At 40.9% G+C, this 18,954-nt stretch overlaps 1 protein-coding gene across 7 annotated transcripts in view; it reads right to left on the bottom strand.

The window, feature by feature from the left end:
- The window catches only part of PTPRT (protein tyrosine phosphatase receptor type T), a 465,535-nt gene that overhangs the window by 281,747 nt on the left and 164,834 nt on the right, over nucleotides 1–18,954 (bottom strand). For all 7 annotated transcript variants that reach the window (XM_085557969.1, XM_021535469.4, XM_021535471.4 and 4 more), the window contains exons 3-5: nucleotides 10,622–10,893; nucleotides 4,588–4,669; nucleotides 1,398–1,513 (exon numbers count right to left, since the gene is read on the bottom strand). In XM_085557969.1, the coding sequence (XP_085414095.1) occupies nucleotides 1,398–1,513; nucleotides 4,588–4,669; nucleotides 10,622–10,893 (470 nt within the window). The remainder of the gene's footprint in view (nucleotides 1–1,397; nucleotides 1,514–4,587; nucleotides 4,670–10,621; nucleotides 10,894–18,954) is intronic.

Below are 18,954 nucleotides of genomic sequence, written 5' to 3'. Positions count from 1 at the left end.
TCATTAAGAATAGCAATTCTTTCCTCCCCAAAGTCTGCTTCTCACAGGGAAAGGTTCATATTGTTGCAGGTCAGAATTGTTTTCACACACGTCTAATTGTAACTGAGAAAATATTTTAATGAAAGAACCCAAAAAAATATATATGTCAAAAATATGACTTGCTAGATGTACACCATAGGTAAATAAATTTAAGTTAAAAATGCAATTTTTAGAAGAACAGCTGTGATAAGAGCATAGTTACTGAATATAAAATCATTTTTACATAATGCCAACTACATGTCTCACCAACTTAAGCCTTTTCCCCAGTACTATTTTTAATTTCATGACTAGATAAGCCAATCCCTTGATTTAAGCTAGATTTGAAAATGTTATTTTTAAATTTTACTAAAATCCCTGAAGTCAATTATAATTTTTTATAAAGTCTGGTAATTATTTGACTAAAAAGGCCCTTCCTGTCTGCCCCAGATGTTACAACTATGAGGTGATCAAACCTCAGTCACATTATACCAAGCTGAGAATAAAACTTTCAGACTGGCTTTAGTGTTCTTCAAATTATGTTGGCCTTGAGTACATGCAACAAGAATCCTCTTGACTTGTTTAGGAGTTAAACATTTAGGAACTCAACAATTTTAAAAGCTTTTGGTAATGATGGTAGTCCATTTATCAGAGAAATTCAAGGGGCAATACAAATTATTTTGTCCTTCACTGGGACATATACACGCCATGGGCTGATGTTGGGGTTGATGCCTGTCCCATGTCCAATTGTAACACTGACAATGAATTCCCAAGGTTTCTGCTGCACCCACTAGAAGAGTAGGACCCAGACAATTTGATCAGTAGGTTGCAAATAAGACATCCAGGGAGGGAATGTTTTGTTCTTTCAGTGAGTGACTAAAAGGAACAAGACCAAATCTGCTGTCAATGCAGCCAAGGGAAACTGGGAGCAAGAAGAACTGGGTGCAAACTGGGTTTGTCTATTTTAACCACCCAGGTAAGTAATTTCAGACCTTGGAGAGCTCCTTCTTAACAATTATCACTGACTCCAGGCTGAGAACATTTTTGGAGGGTGAAAGGGAAGCAGATGGCATAATAAAGCAGAAGAGAACTGTTCCACTTTCCCTCTCTTCTGCTTTATGGATGAGTGTTTACAGGTACATGGGCATTTGTTGGAAACCAGAGCTTTGCTGTCACTGGCTTTTTTTTTTTTCCTTTTTCTATCTCCTAACTCCATGCTTTATCACCTCAAACTCTTAAGTGATTTATGGCAGTTCTTCAAAGGATCTTGATGAAAAGATCTTGCTTCACCACCTAATCTTTCTCTACCTATTTATTTCACTTGCAAAAGCAAAGAAAGCCCCAAATTTAACCCAAAAAACCCCAGCAGGGCATTGCTTTACCTGGAGCCAGAGCTTGTCGTGCTGTGACCACTTCCCCCCGGCGATGCACTGGAAGGTGGCGTTCTGCCCCACGTTCACCTCCACGTTCTGCAGCCGCAGGAAATGCGGGGCTTTTCCTGACAAAAGAGGCAGAGGATTGCAAGGGTAGAGCCAGGCAGGAACCACCCGTGCTGCACCCACCCAAAGCCTTGGAGCTCTCCCTGCCAAAGGGGCTTTGCAAAAGGAAGCTGTGAACACCTTGGGTGTTTAACTCCTCCTTGCAGGGAGAAGCGGGGATGGAGCTGGGAGAGTGGCCTGAGGGATCTTAGAGAGCTTTGGCACCTCTGAAAATAAAGACTTGGATCAAATCACAAGTTCATGGTCACTGGCACAATTTCTTATTGCCTGCTATAAAGAGTAATTGAGTCATCTCTTTTCTTCAGAAAACGATGTTTCTAAAAAGGTCAAAAAAAGTCAAATGCTTTTGTGCTTGTCAAGCGTGACTGACCCAAACCCCATTTTCACAAGAATCTTTTATTCTTTTTCTTTTCTTCACTATCAAATACGTCCTAGACCTTTAGAATAATGTATCATCAATATAAAATCAGATATTAAATGAGATATTCATTTAACTGACAATACTGTATCACTGGTTTAGTTCAAGATCACTGATATCAATGTTTTGCTGACACTAAATTCAGTATTAGTTCAAAATTAAACCAGTGATATATAAAAATTTAGACAGGTTTTTTTTCACAAAGGAGCTAGATGAGAGGATTATCTTTTTGATTAAATATCAGACGGAGTTAGGTCTCTATTTAACTAAAAGTATAAATAAGATTACAGCAGTGAATGCAACACCTTTAAATGAGCTATTTTCTTGCAGTGCTTCAGAAAAAGGTTTGTGCATCATTTGAAAAAATTTAGTATGATACTCTGTAAAAACTTACACCTAAAAAGGTCAGTGTTTTTCAACAATATCTGCACATTTTCTTGTATGATTAGACACTGAAACACATAATTTCAGAGGACAATATAACCTCTCTTCTGTTAGAGGAAACAGCTTTGAAGGGAAGTGAGCATCTGTGGCTGTGTATGGCTGAAACTTGATGTACAAGAGTTTGACATATGAGCAGAGAACACATGTTCATACACAATGTCAAATGGTTTTATCTGCTCCTGTGCCCCATCCAACACACTGACAGCTCCTGAAGGACAGGAACTGTGTTCCATCCTGCTTTCTGGGCAGCAGGGTTGCATCAAGGTTTACTGGAAAACTCCCTCTGGGTGACATTCAGAATGTTCTACACAGTATTTCAGGATAACTCTAATATTTGTGCCTGCAGACTAAAGTGTACAGCTGTAAGTCAGCTACAAATACAAAGGTGTAGAGTCCCACCAATGCCAACATCCTGGTCCTTGGGTCTGCCCAACTTCTGGAGCATGGGTTGTGCTGTGATGCCAAGGGCTCATGCACACAGAGTCAATGAGCTTCTAGCAAAAGGAAAATGGATATTCCAGTGTATTGCTTCACATGACAAAGGAGAACAAGAGGCAGCACCAGCAATATATTTATTTTTCCTATATTGCTGTGTCATTAGGGGCATTTCACTGCTTTTTGCTGACTTTGGTTTGACTGCCTTTGTCATCTGTGAGGGAAAAGCAGAAATAAAGAAATAAGACCAATGATTTCAGTAACCTCCAGAGCCACCAGGAGCTTCATGGTCCCATATTTTGATTTACAACAACTATAAAAGGAATCCGAGGGGCAAATGCTGTACAAACACATGGGTGATGTTTACCCTGGTGACTGACACTGCTGAACAACAAAAACACCAGACAGGAGCAGCATTTAGAGACTGCAGAGAACTCGCAGCTTGTAATGAGCTCTCTATGCTGGGTGTTGCAAACAAATTAAAAAAAGCAACCCAAACAACCAACTCTGTTTCAAACATTTTGCTGCTTGAATCACCACAAATTAATTTAATTTTGACAAGGACCTGTATATACTTGACAAAATGGATTCAAAATCAGTTTACTTAATTAAGCAGGGATACAACACAGCATCCTGCCTTGCTGCTTTAAATCCCATCATTTTCTTGTTGAGGCTCTGCCCCATGGTTTGTTTAGTGGCCTCTTTCCCAGTGAAGACACCAGCAAACACCCAACAGGCTGTGGAAGGCACAGACCATTTGGGGATCTGTCTGGATGCTGCCAGTTATCAACAACATCTGGTTAATACAGACTGTAAGTGTTCCTTAATGAAGTAAATGCACCCAAAGGCCTGAGCAATGAGCACATGGTAAATACAAATATAATTTACTTAAGCAGCAATTAACCATACTGCAGTTTTCAGAAATGTCCTGTTAAACTTGAGCAGAACCATGTCTGTCACATTGAATGGCAGATGTTCTTTGACATTCTGATCACAGCAAAAACAGTTGATTTTGCTCCATCTATAAGATCCATCATGTTTTTGTGAGCAGCTGTCACTAACTTACAGAAACCATGAGCCAGAAAGGGGCTGTTAAAAAAGATCTTTATGTGTAACTGTACATTACATCCATAAAATATCCAAAGTCCCACTGAAGGTGGGTAAAGGAACCAAACAAGTTCAGACTCAAAGGCTGAGGCACGATGCTTCTTTAAACATAAAAAAGTAAATAAACCTCAGCTTATTGTTGTGTCTGCAATAGAAGAAATGCAGCACTAACATCTTTGAACAGTGTAATGAACCTGCATTAGTTTCTACTCCTGTATAAGTTCAGTGTCTGAACAAGATTAATTTTTAATCTCTTCACAGCTCTTTGAGCAGGTCTAACATGTTGAAACCAACCAATCTTTGGGATGGGCCTCTTACCAAGATAACACTGAAGCAATTTGTTTGGTTGTTCTTTTCAGAAGTTAACCACACTGGTTGTTATGAGAAGAATTTTAGATTGTTTTCTACAGCAATAAGATTAAGAAAAAATAATAAAATCATCAGTTTATTAGCAAGTAAAGAAGAGAGAATTCCAGTAGCCATAAACCAAGAGCAGCTTTGCCTTTTGTACAACTTGAAAAGTAGGTAATTAAGCAAGGCTGACTGTCCTTAGAGGTCTTAGAGGAAGACAAGACATTTTAGTGCTGACCCAACTGGATAAATCTCTCCTTTAGACTACAAACTGTGGCCTACACCAGGCTGGTACAGTCAGAAAAATAGAGTACTCACTGCAGGGGTGGGCGAGGACTCTGACTTCATCCACAGCTATGTACCCGGGGTGTCCTTTCAAAGAGACAGATTCAAATATCACCTGGAATACAAAAACATAAAAAAACAATTTGAGAAAGAACATTTACATCAGTAATTTCAGCAGTCACCACATTCTGCTGTTATTCCATGTCTGAGTCATTCAAGGCAATTTGTTAACAATGAAGGGATACCAGGGCAATTCAGTGTGTGAATGCAACATCAAATCTGTTGGGGAAGCAAAACAAAGGATTAGAGCAACATTCAGTAGGATTAAAGACAGCTCTGTGCATCTCTGATTTGGAAAAGCAAAAAGTGCCCTGGGTATATGCACACACCTATATTCACTTAAACACCAGTCCAAGAACAAAAAGTGGATAATAATTTGTATCTTGTTCTCAGTATGCCTTGGAAAATTGGAGAAAACACTACAGAATTCTCTTCCTAGATCAGTGACCATGCATGGATTCTTCTGGAGAAAACCCTGATTCACTCTGCAGGCCCCTGCAAAATTAAGAAGCAAATTCATAGCAAAGGATGACACTGGATTCTGGACTGAAATTAGATTTTTCTGGATATATTGATGTTGTTTCTGCCTCTTCCTGGATTCCACTAACATGATCTGAGGAGGAATATTCTTACAAACCATGTGTACAATTTCTCTTCATTAATGGTACATTAACAAACGTTCTCTTTCTTTTTTCATTTGTGTGCCTGGATTATGAAAACATTTCAGTGTGGGTCTGAAAAGACAGATATTCCATCACAGATGAATAAAAATCTCATTCTTCTCTATGGGTTTGTGATTTTTACCTGGAAAACTGCCCTGAAGTATCTTGTTATAAAAATATATGGACTATCAAAAAATCAGCAGTGCAGAGAAAAATAACAAAACCAAACAACAAAAAACCTAAAAATCTGATAAGGAGATAATTAAAAATAAATTAATTTTTGGAAAGTGGGACAGTGGAGGGGAAGGTGCAGATATCACTCTGGGGACCAGCAACAGGACAAGGGGAAATGGAAGAAAGCTGAGTCAGGACAAGCTCAGGTTGGGCACTGGGAGAAGGTTCTTCAGAGCTCATGCAGCATCTGGAGGACACTCTCAGCCACAAGGTCGAGTTTTCAGAGGAGAAGGGAGTTGGATTTAATAATCCTTATGGGTCCCTTCCAACCTGAGTCATGCACTGACTCTACAAGGAACAGGAAGTTTTGAAATGTCAACAACAACAACAACAATAATAATAATAATAATAATAATAATAATAATAATAATAATAATAATAATAATAAATTGTATTATTGTTATTGTTATTACTACTACTACTACTACTATTTTAAAAAGCATCCTGATGTTGAATGATCAGTGATGCTACTTCCGAAATTACTGATTCACTTCCCAAAGGAACAAAATGCTGTCCTTCACCACATTAAAAAATGCATGGGTGGAGAAGGAATGGGTCCTGTCCTCTACAGGAGAAAGGGAAATTCCCAGTCTCGCTCCATCTGCCAAAAGCAACGCTCACACTGTAGTGGATTGCTGATTTTTGCATGAGTAAACAATCAGGTTTCCAACTCTGTGTGTTAATTACAGTTACTGCCATCAGAGCAGCGTTCTGGTGCAGCTACTTGTTCCATAGGAGAAAGTATTCTAGGCATTCCATATAAAATCCACTACTAGAACACAGAGTTGACTATTTAAAACCTGGTTTCAACAGGTTTTTTTGTTCTAAATAAAAGCTGGCATTCCCAGTCTGTCACTGTTCAGTCTCTTCTTTATCTCCTTCATCAAAAGATTTAACACAGTAAAAGGTTCAACTGCCCAAATATTGTCCTGGATAAAAATAGACCAAAAATATCCTTCCTTACTACAGAATTGCTGTCATTCATTTGTCTTTGCATTTGGGCTTCCAGAACATGTTTTTTTCTCATGTTTTCAGGACTTCCTAAGATCTCTTCCCCCAATTCAAAACACAGCCATATGTGAGATCTCCTGAAATAAATCCATCAGGAAAAAAAAGCATAAAAACAGGCAAAGACAAGCTAAGAAAAGCTCAGGAGCTAATAATATGTAGAAACAAATTTCCCCTCCAGAGGGGACTGGACAATAATTAGGCTCTCCAGGAAATACTAGGAAGAAGCAAGCCACTGGAAGAGAAAATAATCCAAAAACCATTAGCAAGTGTTTTGTGCTATCAAGGTCCTTGATAGGCTTTTTAGGGGCTGTATAAAATAAGAGTATAAAATAGGAGTCTTTGGTATGGAAATTATAATTACTTTAGCAATTAAATATCATTCATGATAAAAATTACATTTACTGGGAAGGTCATGCAAAGCTCTACTGAAACTCCCTTCAGACCTGAATTGAAGTGCAACATTACAGCTACAAAATCTTATTTTAGTTTTACTTTTGTGAAAAGTCATAAGCTACAACAAAGTAATTTTCAATTATCTACAAGTCAAGAACTTGATAAGTTCTCCAAGGCACTGGCATTAGGTATGAGTGGGTGGCAAAAGTAAGCACCAACACACAGAGAATTGGCTTTGGCTAATTACCAACATGTGCAAGGTCTTCTATACAGCACAATCTAACTCAATAATAACCAACTCAGCCTCTAAAAAAGTCCCTGTCCACTGGTGCAGAATCCACTGAGTAGAGGACTCTTCTCAATTCAAGCAATATTGTTTGACTATTTTATTCTATTCTGCTTTACAATCAGATATTCTGGCCCTTTCCCAGTTTAAACTTACACATTATTGTCTTTCTGTATATTTTGAAGGATTTCATCCCTATCAAAGTGAGAAGCACAGAAACACCCAGGCTTTCCTGAAGACTGGGACCTGAGACCAAACATGGGGAAAAGTCAGGAATAAATACTTATGGAGCCCATTTCTGCAAATCCCATGCTCAGTATTGCTCTTGTCCTTTTAAATTCAGTTGGAAATGCAGCATGATGGTTGAGACAGGCAATGTTTAGCAATTAATAATGTTTTATATCTAAACAACGCCACAGAAATTAATACAAAATATTGACAAAATACAAAATACAAAAGTCGACAAAATACAAAGCTTCACTCTTAAAAAAAAGCATTCTTAAATGCTCCTGAGTTCTGCAAATACAAAGTAACTTCATGTTTCCTTCCCACGGAACAAGCCCCCGTTCCAGCGCTGTGATTTACCAACAATGTCTGTGTTAGCAGCCTAGCCCAGCTCATCTGTCGTGCTACAACAGTTTTCTCCAGGCATGGATCAATAACATTCCTTGCTGTACATCAAAAAAACACCTTCCTGGCAGGCTCTAGTGCTGCCCTTGGTGCATTCTGGGACTGAGTTCATCCTTATGGCAAGCAGTAATTCAAGATTACACGTATTACCTTTCTCCAAGAGCCATTAGAGCTTTTTCTCGCTACGCTGGAAAACATTTGCAGGCTGAGAGTCCAAGTACAAGTAACTCCAGGGTAGACATGATAAATCTCCCCACGTTTCTATCTCAGCTAAGTGCTTCTGCAGCCAGATGACTCCTAGGACCCTCGCACAGAACTGCCAGACCTAAAACACGACCTCTGGCAACTGCTTTGGATACCAGTCTTCCACTAGCCACAGCTCCAAAGTTCAAAGTACTTGACAAAGCCTCAGACCAGGGCAGAGAGCTTCAGATTTTTCTGCCTGGCTGAATTTTTGGTGCACATCCCAGTCCAGGATGGTGTGGTTTCTGTGCATTAGGAGGATAATTGACATTTTGCCTGATGCAGAGTTCAATATTTAGAGAAAATGTTGGTTTTGCATGATCTTTTCAAAATACAGAACAGGCTGTCAGGCCTCTTGTGTACAGAGAGTTCTCCAAGAATGCAATTTTGATTTAAAGCTGACAAAGAATTGGCAAGTGTGAGGGTGGGCAGGCCCTGGCACAGGGTGCCCAGAGAAGCTGGGGCTGCCCCTGGATCCTTGGAAGTGTCCAGGGCCAGGCTGGACAGGGCTGGGAGCAGCTTGGGATAGTTGAAGGTGTCCCTGCCCATGGCAAGGGCTGGAATGAAATGATCTTTGGGTTCCCTTCTAACCCAAGCTCACCCAGGATTTTATTAAATAACACTGCAATGGCACATTCTAGATCATGTGTAAAGAACAAGACACTCCTCAGGCAGCAAGACACCAAAATTTTGTCTGGACTTATTTAGGCAGAAGTGTTACTTTAGGCTTTTCCTCTTCATTTTTTCAAGCTTCAAGTTCTCTTTTTTCTTTTTATTTCTTCTTAAACCTTGCTTAAATGTAGAAACTCACAGGACTATAGTAGTCTCATAGGACTATAGACTGCTAACAAGGTGATTTATAAAACCAGAGGCTGAAATCAGTCTACTAGACCCTCATATCCAGGATAATATCCAGGATCTCAAATTTTAAAAGCCATGCTTAAGGAACAAAAATATAATATCCAAAACAAAAATATAATATACAGGATCTCAAATTTTAGAAGGCATGCTAAAGGAACAAAAATACAAGGATCACCAGAAGACATCACTCTCACTCATCACAAAATTAAGGAAGCCCCTTGCATTTTCTAGGAAGGAACTACTCCTGAGTAGGTACTGCTGCCTTCCAAACCATTCATTTTTGTGCTTCAGTAGAAAATTCTTGTTTGATTTAAAGGATTCTTTTGCCCAAGAAAAGCAAACTTGACCTGCCAAAGTACTTGTAAAAGACCTAAGTGAGGCTCAGGAAGCCTCCTATTGATATATCTGAGAGCAGGATCCCTCTTAGTGCGAGATCAGACTGCCTTTTGCAGGTTTTTCAAGCACTGATTTTCTGGGTGAAAGATCATTTCTGTTATCTCTGTGGAGCACCTACGATGAAGCAAATTCTGCTTCGTGCCCAGGATCATGTTAATAGGAATGGAGCAGCAGCACTCCAGTGTGCCTTCAGAACAGTCACAAGTTGTGCATGGCCCTTAAAACACCATTTTCCACTCATTTGCATCTCTTTATCCTTCCCTCTCGCCCGCCTGGTGCACTCTGTGGATTCTGCTGGTATCCACAGCTCTTTCAGAGGCAGAACATTAAAGCATCTTCCTCCAGCTCAGATTTTACAGACCTCCTACCCAGTTATTAGAAGCAAGAAAAAGAGAGGCTTTTCTACCTGCTGTTCTTTATACACAGACTATTTGCTGCATTTTCATAGTTCATTCTATCTCGGTGCCTGTCTCACTCATGCCTTTTATTAGTATCACATGGACATCAAATCTCCTGCAAGGTTTAGGATGCAATTACCTCCCAGCCTTTTTTTTTTTTTTTTTCTGGTGTGTGTCTTGAATAGAAAACAAGACAAAAGTACCCCTTCAACAAATAAAAAGCAGTATGTAAGTCCATTATGTGCGAATTACCTAACTGAAATGAAAACAATGGCTGCAAAGTTGCCACATGAAGTTTGAAACAGATAACTAATAAGTTGGTGTAAAACTAATATAACCAAAAAAAAGCATAGGCATTACATTTCTTGGCTTTGTCCTTGTGTAAAAAATATTATCTTCTAACAGAATGAATAAAGCTGTGCTAGAAAGAGGAGGAATTGAGGATACTGTGGTACAAGACTTTATTAGTACCTTATGCCCTTATACCCCCCCCATATAGGCACAAGATGCAAAGCCAAGTCAAAAAATGTTCCTTCTTATGGAACCAACCAAGGCCCAAAAATAATCCAGGGAGCTTTATGCAGAGTACAGATGCATATCCAGAAACTGTTTTGTTTGCAGTCACACAGTGCCAGGGAAAGTGCCAATACAAGTGGCAATTTCCTCATGAACAAGTGGGTCCTGTCAATAATTGCTTCCCCTCCATCAGTCCGTGGCCTGCCAATAACTAAAGAAAAAAGTGAGGAGGAAAGAAATATGTCAAGCTGCCTATATATCCCCTATAGGTGAATTCATTCTGACAGGAAAATTCAGGGAGGGAGGTGTCGATTTTCAAAACTAACAATAGACATCCAAAGGAGAGAGAGAGGGGGGAAAATATCACAAACCCCTACCTGATAGAAATGTGGCCAGAAGGTGCTGATGGCCAGCTCTGCCTTCACCCAGCCTTCGGTCACCACCCCTGACACGTTCCAGATGGGGTTGCCCTGGGGGCCCCCGTTGACCTTGACGTAGACGTTGAGGGAGCCGGGGCTGGAGCGGTCCCGGCTGGACAGGTAATAGTGGAAGTCGATGCAGTGCGTGTCATTCTCCTTCAGCGTGGGCAGCAGCAGGTGAGCTTTCTGCCCTGATGCTCGCCCAGAGCTGTTCACCATCATGAAGGAGCCTGCAGAGCAAAGGAAAAAGAGAATAAAGAGTGGGTTTGCTTGGTTTTTTGGTGTAAACTGTCACTGTCGAGGCAGGACGGGAATGAAGAGACTCTGATCAGAAGGCTGCTGAGAGTAAAACTCTGGTTTATTCAAAATACACTGCTCTTTTATACAGAGCTTCGTGAGGACCAACTCCATTGGTCCCGAAGCGAAAACAGCCCACAGCATTGGTGCAGAGTGCTTGATGCACAGTGATAGAATTTAACTATAAACAATGTGAACAACAAGAGAGATAAAGAATTATTTGCATTCTTCTCCAGCTCTTTCCCAGGCTTCTGCCTGGATAGAAACTCTCAGTTTCCTTCTTTGACTGAATCTGAGTCCCACAGTAAACAGCTCCAAAAAGTCAGTAGTTCCCTCACAAGCCACAAAATTTCTCTGATGGAAGCAGCTGTTTGGTGCCAGTTGTTAGGGAGAGAAAAGATATTAAAATTTCAGGCTGTATACACCAGTAGATTCAGGGCTAGCTAGAACAACTTTAATTAAATAACTTGCAAATCAAAATAGAAATGCTGTCTTGCTTGTATTATTTTGTCACCTTGTGATCACACAGTCACTAAACAAAAGCACATTCCCACTTCAAGCAACAACCAGCTTCTCCTGCTGCACACCACGCCCCAAGGGCACATTCAATACAAGGTAACAAGTTACAGGATGAGAGGAATTTGCCTCAAATTGTACCAGGGGAGGTTTAGATTGGGTATTAGGAAAAAAAAATCTTCATGGGAAGTGTTGGAAAGCACTGGAACAGACTGTGGAGTCACCATCCCTGGCAGCGTTAAAGAAATGTGTGTATGTCGTGCTTGAGGATGTGGTTTAGTGGTGAGCATGGTGTTGGGTTGATGGTTGATTTGATGATCTATAAAAGTAATTTTCAACCTTAACAATTCTGTGATTCAACACACAAACTAAAATAGAGCAAGCTCTCAGCTGATATTTGCCTGCATCAACCAACACCCTTCATTCCAGTCCATACCTGTGAACCCTAGCACCTGTATATTTGAAGGTCATGCTAAGAAAACCCCAATTTTCAGAGCCCAGCCAAGTGAGGGTTGTTGACAGAACAGCAACATCTTTACTTGTAATAATGCAACAGGACAATAATTCTTGTGGGAGGAAAGGGTAGGCTGAATTTAGGGAGGGAAATGTATACTGAGGCAATTTATGAGTTTGTTAACCTGGAAGTCTGCATCATATTAACCGTGGCACTCCATGTTGAACTCACATTTGGATTCATCAAGCAGTTATTTTATAGCACATTGTGTCTACACTCATCTCCTCACAGATGCATCAAGGTGACAAATGTCAGCAATAAGGGAGAACATGATGAGAGTTATTTGATTCAGTTCTGGTTACAGGATCTCCTTTATGTGGGTGCAGACACACTCAGAAAGAACTAAACAAAACACTGGGATGGGGCAGGGGGAAGCTGTGTGTCAGCAGCCAGGCGTGATAATTTTTAATCAAACACAGCCACTTGACACTCCTGGCTCTGATGCTGCTGCCAAGCCACACTGCAGATGTGTTTCTCTGCTGGCCTCTTGCAGTTCACAGATGATTGAGTTTGAAAAGCCCTGCCTCACTTCTGACCTATTGACTTTCCCTTTTCCTCACCAGAGCAGGTGACTCAGATGAGCCAGGCAAACTTTTGGATCAATTCTATGCAGTGAACAGTCATGTGTTATAAATTTATAACAGCTACAAGCAACTTTCCATCAGAAGATTTTTTTCCCCCTGTGCTTATATGATATATATTCATTTTGTAAAGGATTGACAGGAGGAAGTCAATCTTAAAAAAAAAAATAAATAAAGTTACACACTCTAAAGACCTTGGAAAATTCCACAGCGATGCAAGCACAGCTGGGGGAAGAGCAAGAGATTCTAAGAAAATGGATAGGCAAGATGGTCTCTGGCAATGCTGCTTTTCAGTGGAAATGAAGGAAAAACAAAAATCAAAATGGTCCCAAGTCAAGAATTTCCAGATTCACAGCAAGGACTTGGAGAAATGTTAGAGCTGAATCCAAACTTTCCAAGTTCTATCTAAACAGTTAGGATCCTGACAAATGCCCATTGCTGATGTAACTGCTCCCAGTCAACCATAAAACCCCCTTCTTCAGCATGTAATGTATACACACTACTCTTAAAAATCTACTCATAGAAACTAAGCTTTTGAGAAACTGAAGTTTGGGTTCTGTTCCTCTGACCTGAGAACATTTATTATCAGCAGCACAGGGGCCAGCAGGCCTGGAGAGGAGGCACAGCCCCTCAGCTGAGGCAGCAGGCTGGGAAGCTGACACAGCCAGGTTTGGGCAGGCTGATTGTGACACCCAGACCCACCAGGGCTGGAGCCCCTCTGCCCTGGAGCCAGGATGGGAGAGCTGGGGGCTTTCACCTGGAGAAGAGAAGGTTCCAGAGAGACCTTAGAGCACCTTCCAAGGTCTAAAGGGCCTCCAGGAGAGCTGGAGAGTGACTGGGGACAAGGAATGGAGGGACAGGACAAGAGGGAATGGCTTTAAACCAAAGGAGGGGAGATTTAGATTGGAAATTGGGAAGGAATTGTTCCCTGTGAGGATGCTGGGGCCCCAGCACAGGGTGCCCAGAGCAGCTGTGGCTGCCCCTGGATCCCTGGCAGTGCCCAAGGCCAGGCTGAGATGGGGCTTGGAGCACCTGGGACAGTGGAAGGTGTCCCTGCTGTGGCAGGGGTGGGACTGAATTTGCTTTAAGGTCCTTCCCAACCCAACCAATTTTAGGATTCCAAGATCTCTGTCAGAATCACTGCAAGAACCACTCTTCTGCAGAGAATTTGGGAGGGAAAACACTGAAAAACTGCTGAGTAAGCGTGTCTTGGTCTGGAGGAGTCCAGCAGCTGCTGTGAAATGCTCAGCCTGAGGCGTTTCAGAGCCACTGGAATAGTGAAGACAAGTTGTCCAAGTGCCAGATCCCATCCTGGAGGAGGCAGGTGCTGCCCAAAATCACTCCAAGAGCAGCAGAGCTCCTGTGCATTCACAAGGTTTCTGACCAAGTGCCTCCCACACTGGGGAGGCACCCAGGAAAGGGGATTTTTACACCATAATTGATTGCACAGCACCTGGCACAGCATTCCACCTCTGGGCATGCCTCTCAACTTTTCTCTTTTTCATTTGGATAATATGCAGATTATCCTGCCCTAAAGAACTGCTCTGATCTGTGCTGTGTCTAACACAATACAGCCCTGAACTACACTGGGGGAGGTAAGTGCTTCAATGACAGCAAAAGTTAGGGAGTATTTCACTTTTACAGATCCATATATAAACATAACAAGCTTTCCTCTGGGAGAAAAAACATCAGCTTTTATAAAAAGTCCCAAGCAAAAATTACAATTTTATTTTTCACCGCCCACAAAATAATGAATCACAAGTTATTCATGGTCTTTTGTGCAACTGCTGACAATTCTGGGGAGAGTGGGGAGCCTCAATCCAGCCACTGACAACACCAGCAAGAATACCCAACCACCAAAAAGAACTTATCAAAATAATTAGTCCTAATTACTAACAAAATAACCTTGCAAACAATTGTCATGGATAAATTATTCCCAGCTTCTTACTTATAACATATTATTTTTTTAATACAATGTGTGTAGAGATACAGGAGGAAATTGTATATGAAACAGAACTTTCTCAGGAAAAGTCCTGATAAGAGGTATTATCAGATAAAAAAGATTAAAAATTTCCACTTACAGAGCCATCTCTGCCACAGAAAAGAACTCACACCTCGTTTAAAGGGATTTGTTCCCTAGGAACTCTACCACAGTCCTTTGTTTCTGCAAATCCTTGAAGTGGCAGCTTCCCCCACAAACCCTTCCCTGGGATACCCCAGGCACAGGTCACCCCACAGGATCCAGATTAACACTTCAAAATATTATATACATATAAATATAAAATTCAACTGTGAATAAATGATACACTATATCCTACATATTGGCCCGAAATAGACATATTTTTATTTTTATTTTTATTTTTATTTTTATTTTTATTTTTATTTTTATTTTTATTTTTATAGTGTGAACTTGAGCAGTTATCCTGTCCTCCAGGACCGCCACAAAGTTGCTCTGCATGCTTCAAGATCAAGAGATGAGATCCACTGTCCTATCACTAATTTCCAAATTTGTCTATGGAACTTGTGTGGGCAAGATCCATCACTTAGGAGTAGGTGAGAGGTCATGAAAGCAGCTCCCACCAGGAGAAAATAAGTAAAAGACAAGCCAGCCTTTTAAAGATAAATGTGGTTTTCCTTGTTATCCTTAATGAAAATTGACATATTGTGATTTAGGATCTGACAGCCTTCTTTAGAATGAGCACAGAGCTGAAGCTGATGGAACTTATTCTCAATTTATAGGCCTATATGTGCAAATAAAAGAGAGACAATCTGGTCTGGCACCAACAAATCACTTGTCACAGTTTCCACTCATACAAAGGACTAAAGAATGAATTAACATGTCACAAATGGAAATTATTGACTAAAAGATGACTGAAAGCCTCCTGAATGTCTCCAGGCAAGAATATGAATAAAACAAAAAGTATCTTGGAGAAAATCTTGTTTAGGCTGTTGCATATCCAATTTGGGAAAAAATGAAACAAAAATATCATTGAGTTTCATTGTTCTGTTTACTTCCTTACAAAAGTTCATGCTTCCAAGTCTACACTAAACTGAAAAAAAAGAAATTTGGGGGAAAAAAATTATCTATGCTGGATAAAAGTTCTTCTTTATGTTTATTTGACAGAGAAATATAAGCTCATTCAAGCAAATTGAGCATAAGGACAATTAAACATGGTGTTCTTGGATCAACAGGTTAAATTAATTAATATCTTGCTTGTTTTATCCTATGTAAAAATGAATGTCTTATGCTCAGATCAGTCAGAAGCAAGGAAGATGGGGAGACTGTAAATAAATTCATTTTCAAAAATCCTTTCCAACGGCAGGAACATAAAACGCCACTCTCTCCTAGTTATTAAACATACCGTCGAAAATTGGAGAATTAAACCATGAAGTGCTCTCTAGCTGGCCATAAATTTCAATTTTTCCCCTGCTTGGTGGATAATGATGCCTTGATAAGCGTCCTATTATTGATGCATCTGCAACACAGCTCCCGTTTCTGGAGCCGAAACGCCGCTCCGCAGCAGATGGTGGCTATTGTGTTTACACATCAGCACTTTATGTCTGCCTTCTCTCACGTCTGCAGTAAAGAGAAGGCCGTAATTGAGTTTTTAATGGCTTTGCACATTGTTCATTAAGTTTACACGAGTGTGCTCTGACAAATGACAGCTGAAGGAACGAGGCGCCGCGGAGCCGCCGGCAGCGCCCGGCAGAGCTTGGCTGGTGCTGTCTCACTGCTGGCTTTGAAGAGCTGAGCAGCTTCAAAAGTCAAATTACAGCAACCAGGAAAGACTTGAAAAAGAAGCTGTCAAAATGCTGCGCTGCAAAATGAGCCTTCTAAAAGCCTGAACACCAAAGCCAGGTGTACGGTGTTGTTTTAAAGAGCAGACTCTGCCCGACATAGAGACGTGGTTTTCCAGCAGGTGCAGCAGCCTGTTTTCAGACACAGTTGTGTTTGTTGCCAAAGAACAACTCTATCTCTCAGAAAGTCAGTCTGACACCTGTACTTGTTAAGGCAGAAGAAAGCAACATGGGATAATCTGGGCTGAAGGGGCCTCAGGCCAAGCCCCTGCTCAAAGCAGGATCAGCTCTGAGTTGACCACTGAGCCTTCCACACCTCCCCAGAGGATTGCCCATCCCCTCTGGAAAAGCTCCTCCACTGTTTGACTGCCCTCAGATTTTTTTCCCCCTTTTATTCAGCCCAAAACCTCTCAATTCCAGTTAGAGCCTTTGTCTCTCATCCTCCAGGCACCTGCTGTGGTACAAACTAACTCAGTACTCCGGAGCCCCTCCTGGTAGGAAAGGATTTGTGAGGCGAGGCTTTGCTTTGCAGGAGTGCTCTGACCCTTTCCCAGTATTCCATTCCCAGGGGACAGGAGTAGGTGGGGTCACTGCAATACCTCAGAGACAGAGCATGGGATCCTTTCCCTTTATCCATCCCTTTACCACAGGGATGGCTGCAGAAGCACAGATCAGAACAAGAGATCTCTCTAAACTACCTCCAAGTCACTCTGAAGGCACAGAACAGACACTGAACGCTCCAGATGTTAAGTGTGACAAAATGTGTTTGTGGACAATACAACAAGAAGTCCATCTACCTCCACAGTTGGTTTCCAACAGTGGCCAAGCAGCTACTTTAAGCAGAATATAAGAATTCTTCACAGGGTGCTGTGAAGCAGAATTTACCATTCCAATCTTCTGGCAATCAGTAATATAAAGATTTTTCTGAAGTCAAAAGCTGCGTTAACCCCATATATTAATTAGCCACAGAATGATATTTCTCTCACCATTTTTGTTGAGTCAGGAATAAGACTCTGTCAATGAGCTCTGGAGTTTGATTATACATTATGCTGGGGAAAATAAATTACTATTTCCATGCACATTAAGATTGTGTAACTTAATTTGCAGTTCTTATTTGATGAAATTTATGATTACCTACCTGCTGCACACATCCCACATTTTTACAGAAAAAGGCTCAGAAATCTCTTGCCCTCACTGATGTACCACAGACAACAGTGTTTGTACAAACCCAGAATTTCTAAATCTCATAGCCGCATCCCTTTTCCACATATTAGGGCAAAATCTCACCCATGGGGTTTAATTCTCAAATGTGAGTCATACTGAATTAATCTACCAATGATACTGTTTGATTCACTGATAAATATGAATATAAATGACAAGTTGAGTTCAGTATCATTCATGAGGACAATTCATTCACTTGGGAAATCATTGGATAATAGGGAAGGATTTTTTAAAGAGACAGCCTACTATTTGTAAAAAGCTTTTCTTCTGGAAATGAATGTTATGAAAAGAATTATGATTTTGGGGGATTTTTGTAAGAAAAAAATCTTCTCAGAACGAGACTGATCTCATATTACTTCAAATATTTGCAGTAGATATTTAAAGTGAAGATTGTGACAGAAACACTTTCCCAGTCCTCCCTGAGAGATGAGCTGTGTGGCAAAAGCAGGTCTGGTTTGCTTATTTCCAAAAGGCCTTGGGAGGGGAGAAGCTTGCAACGCTTTTGTTTTATGCATAAACTCAAACAATTGTGGGACCATGCTCAGAATTAGGAAAAGCAGGTTTCCCACAGGTCCACAACTGCCAGCTGCAGACTTTTCCACTGATTCCACTGCCCGAGTCAAGCAGGAGTGCTGCATTTCAGTGTGCACCCAGACATTGCTGCCCATAAAACACTGGGCTTTGTAATCAAACTACACTCCTCTTACAAATGCTGTCCAGGTCGTGGTGACCCGCAGACACTGGAAGATGCTCACAACCCAGAATTGTTGCCTTATGAAGGCTACACCAATATGAACCCAAAATGGTCACAAAATGGATGAGCAGTGACAAGGTCTCTCACATTTATAAGTTCTGCTCCATTTGCATATTGGTGTTAATTGTCTAATTTCAGCTCCAGCTGAAGCACCATCCTTCTTGCGTTTATCCCTTCATTCTTCTGTTTGTGCTCTTGGGCTGAGGTTTGGATCATTTGTCCTTGGTGCCCATCTGGAGAAGGAATTGTTTTGTCTCCCTGCTCTGTGCAGAGAGCTCACCATCCCCTCATATGAAGCCCAGACCCACACACTAAAGCAGCTCAGAATCTGAAAAATATAAAAGCTAAATCCTGAGGCATCAGAATTGTCACCACCCAAGCGGCAGCTTCCCTTTATCTCCCCTCTGAATTAATGCTGAAGAAAGGAACATCTACTGTAGAGGTTTCACCAACCTGGATAGAGAAGATTAAACTACCCCTGACAGAAGAAACAAGACAAAACTACGCCATGGATTGCAAAATAAAAAAAATCACATTTTAATAACTTTCTGGTGGTTCAGAGTCACCACACCCTCTTCAACTACAAAATCCATATGGGAGGTGATCAAGT

The sequence above is a fragment of the Lonchura striata genome, chromosome 20 (genome assembly GCF_050655825.1).
Source record: "Lonchura striata isolate lonStrDom1 chromosome 20, ASM5065582v1, whole genome shotgun sequence".
In the NCBI taxonomy this organism is placed as follows: domain Eukaryota; kingdom Metazoa; phylum Chordata; class Aves; order Passeriformes; family Estrildidae; genus Lonchura; species Lonchura striata.
Note: the sequence above shows the minus strand (reverse complement) of the source record. Positions and strands in the feature narration are given on the sequence as shown.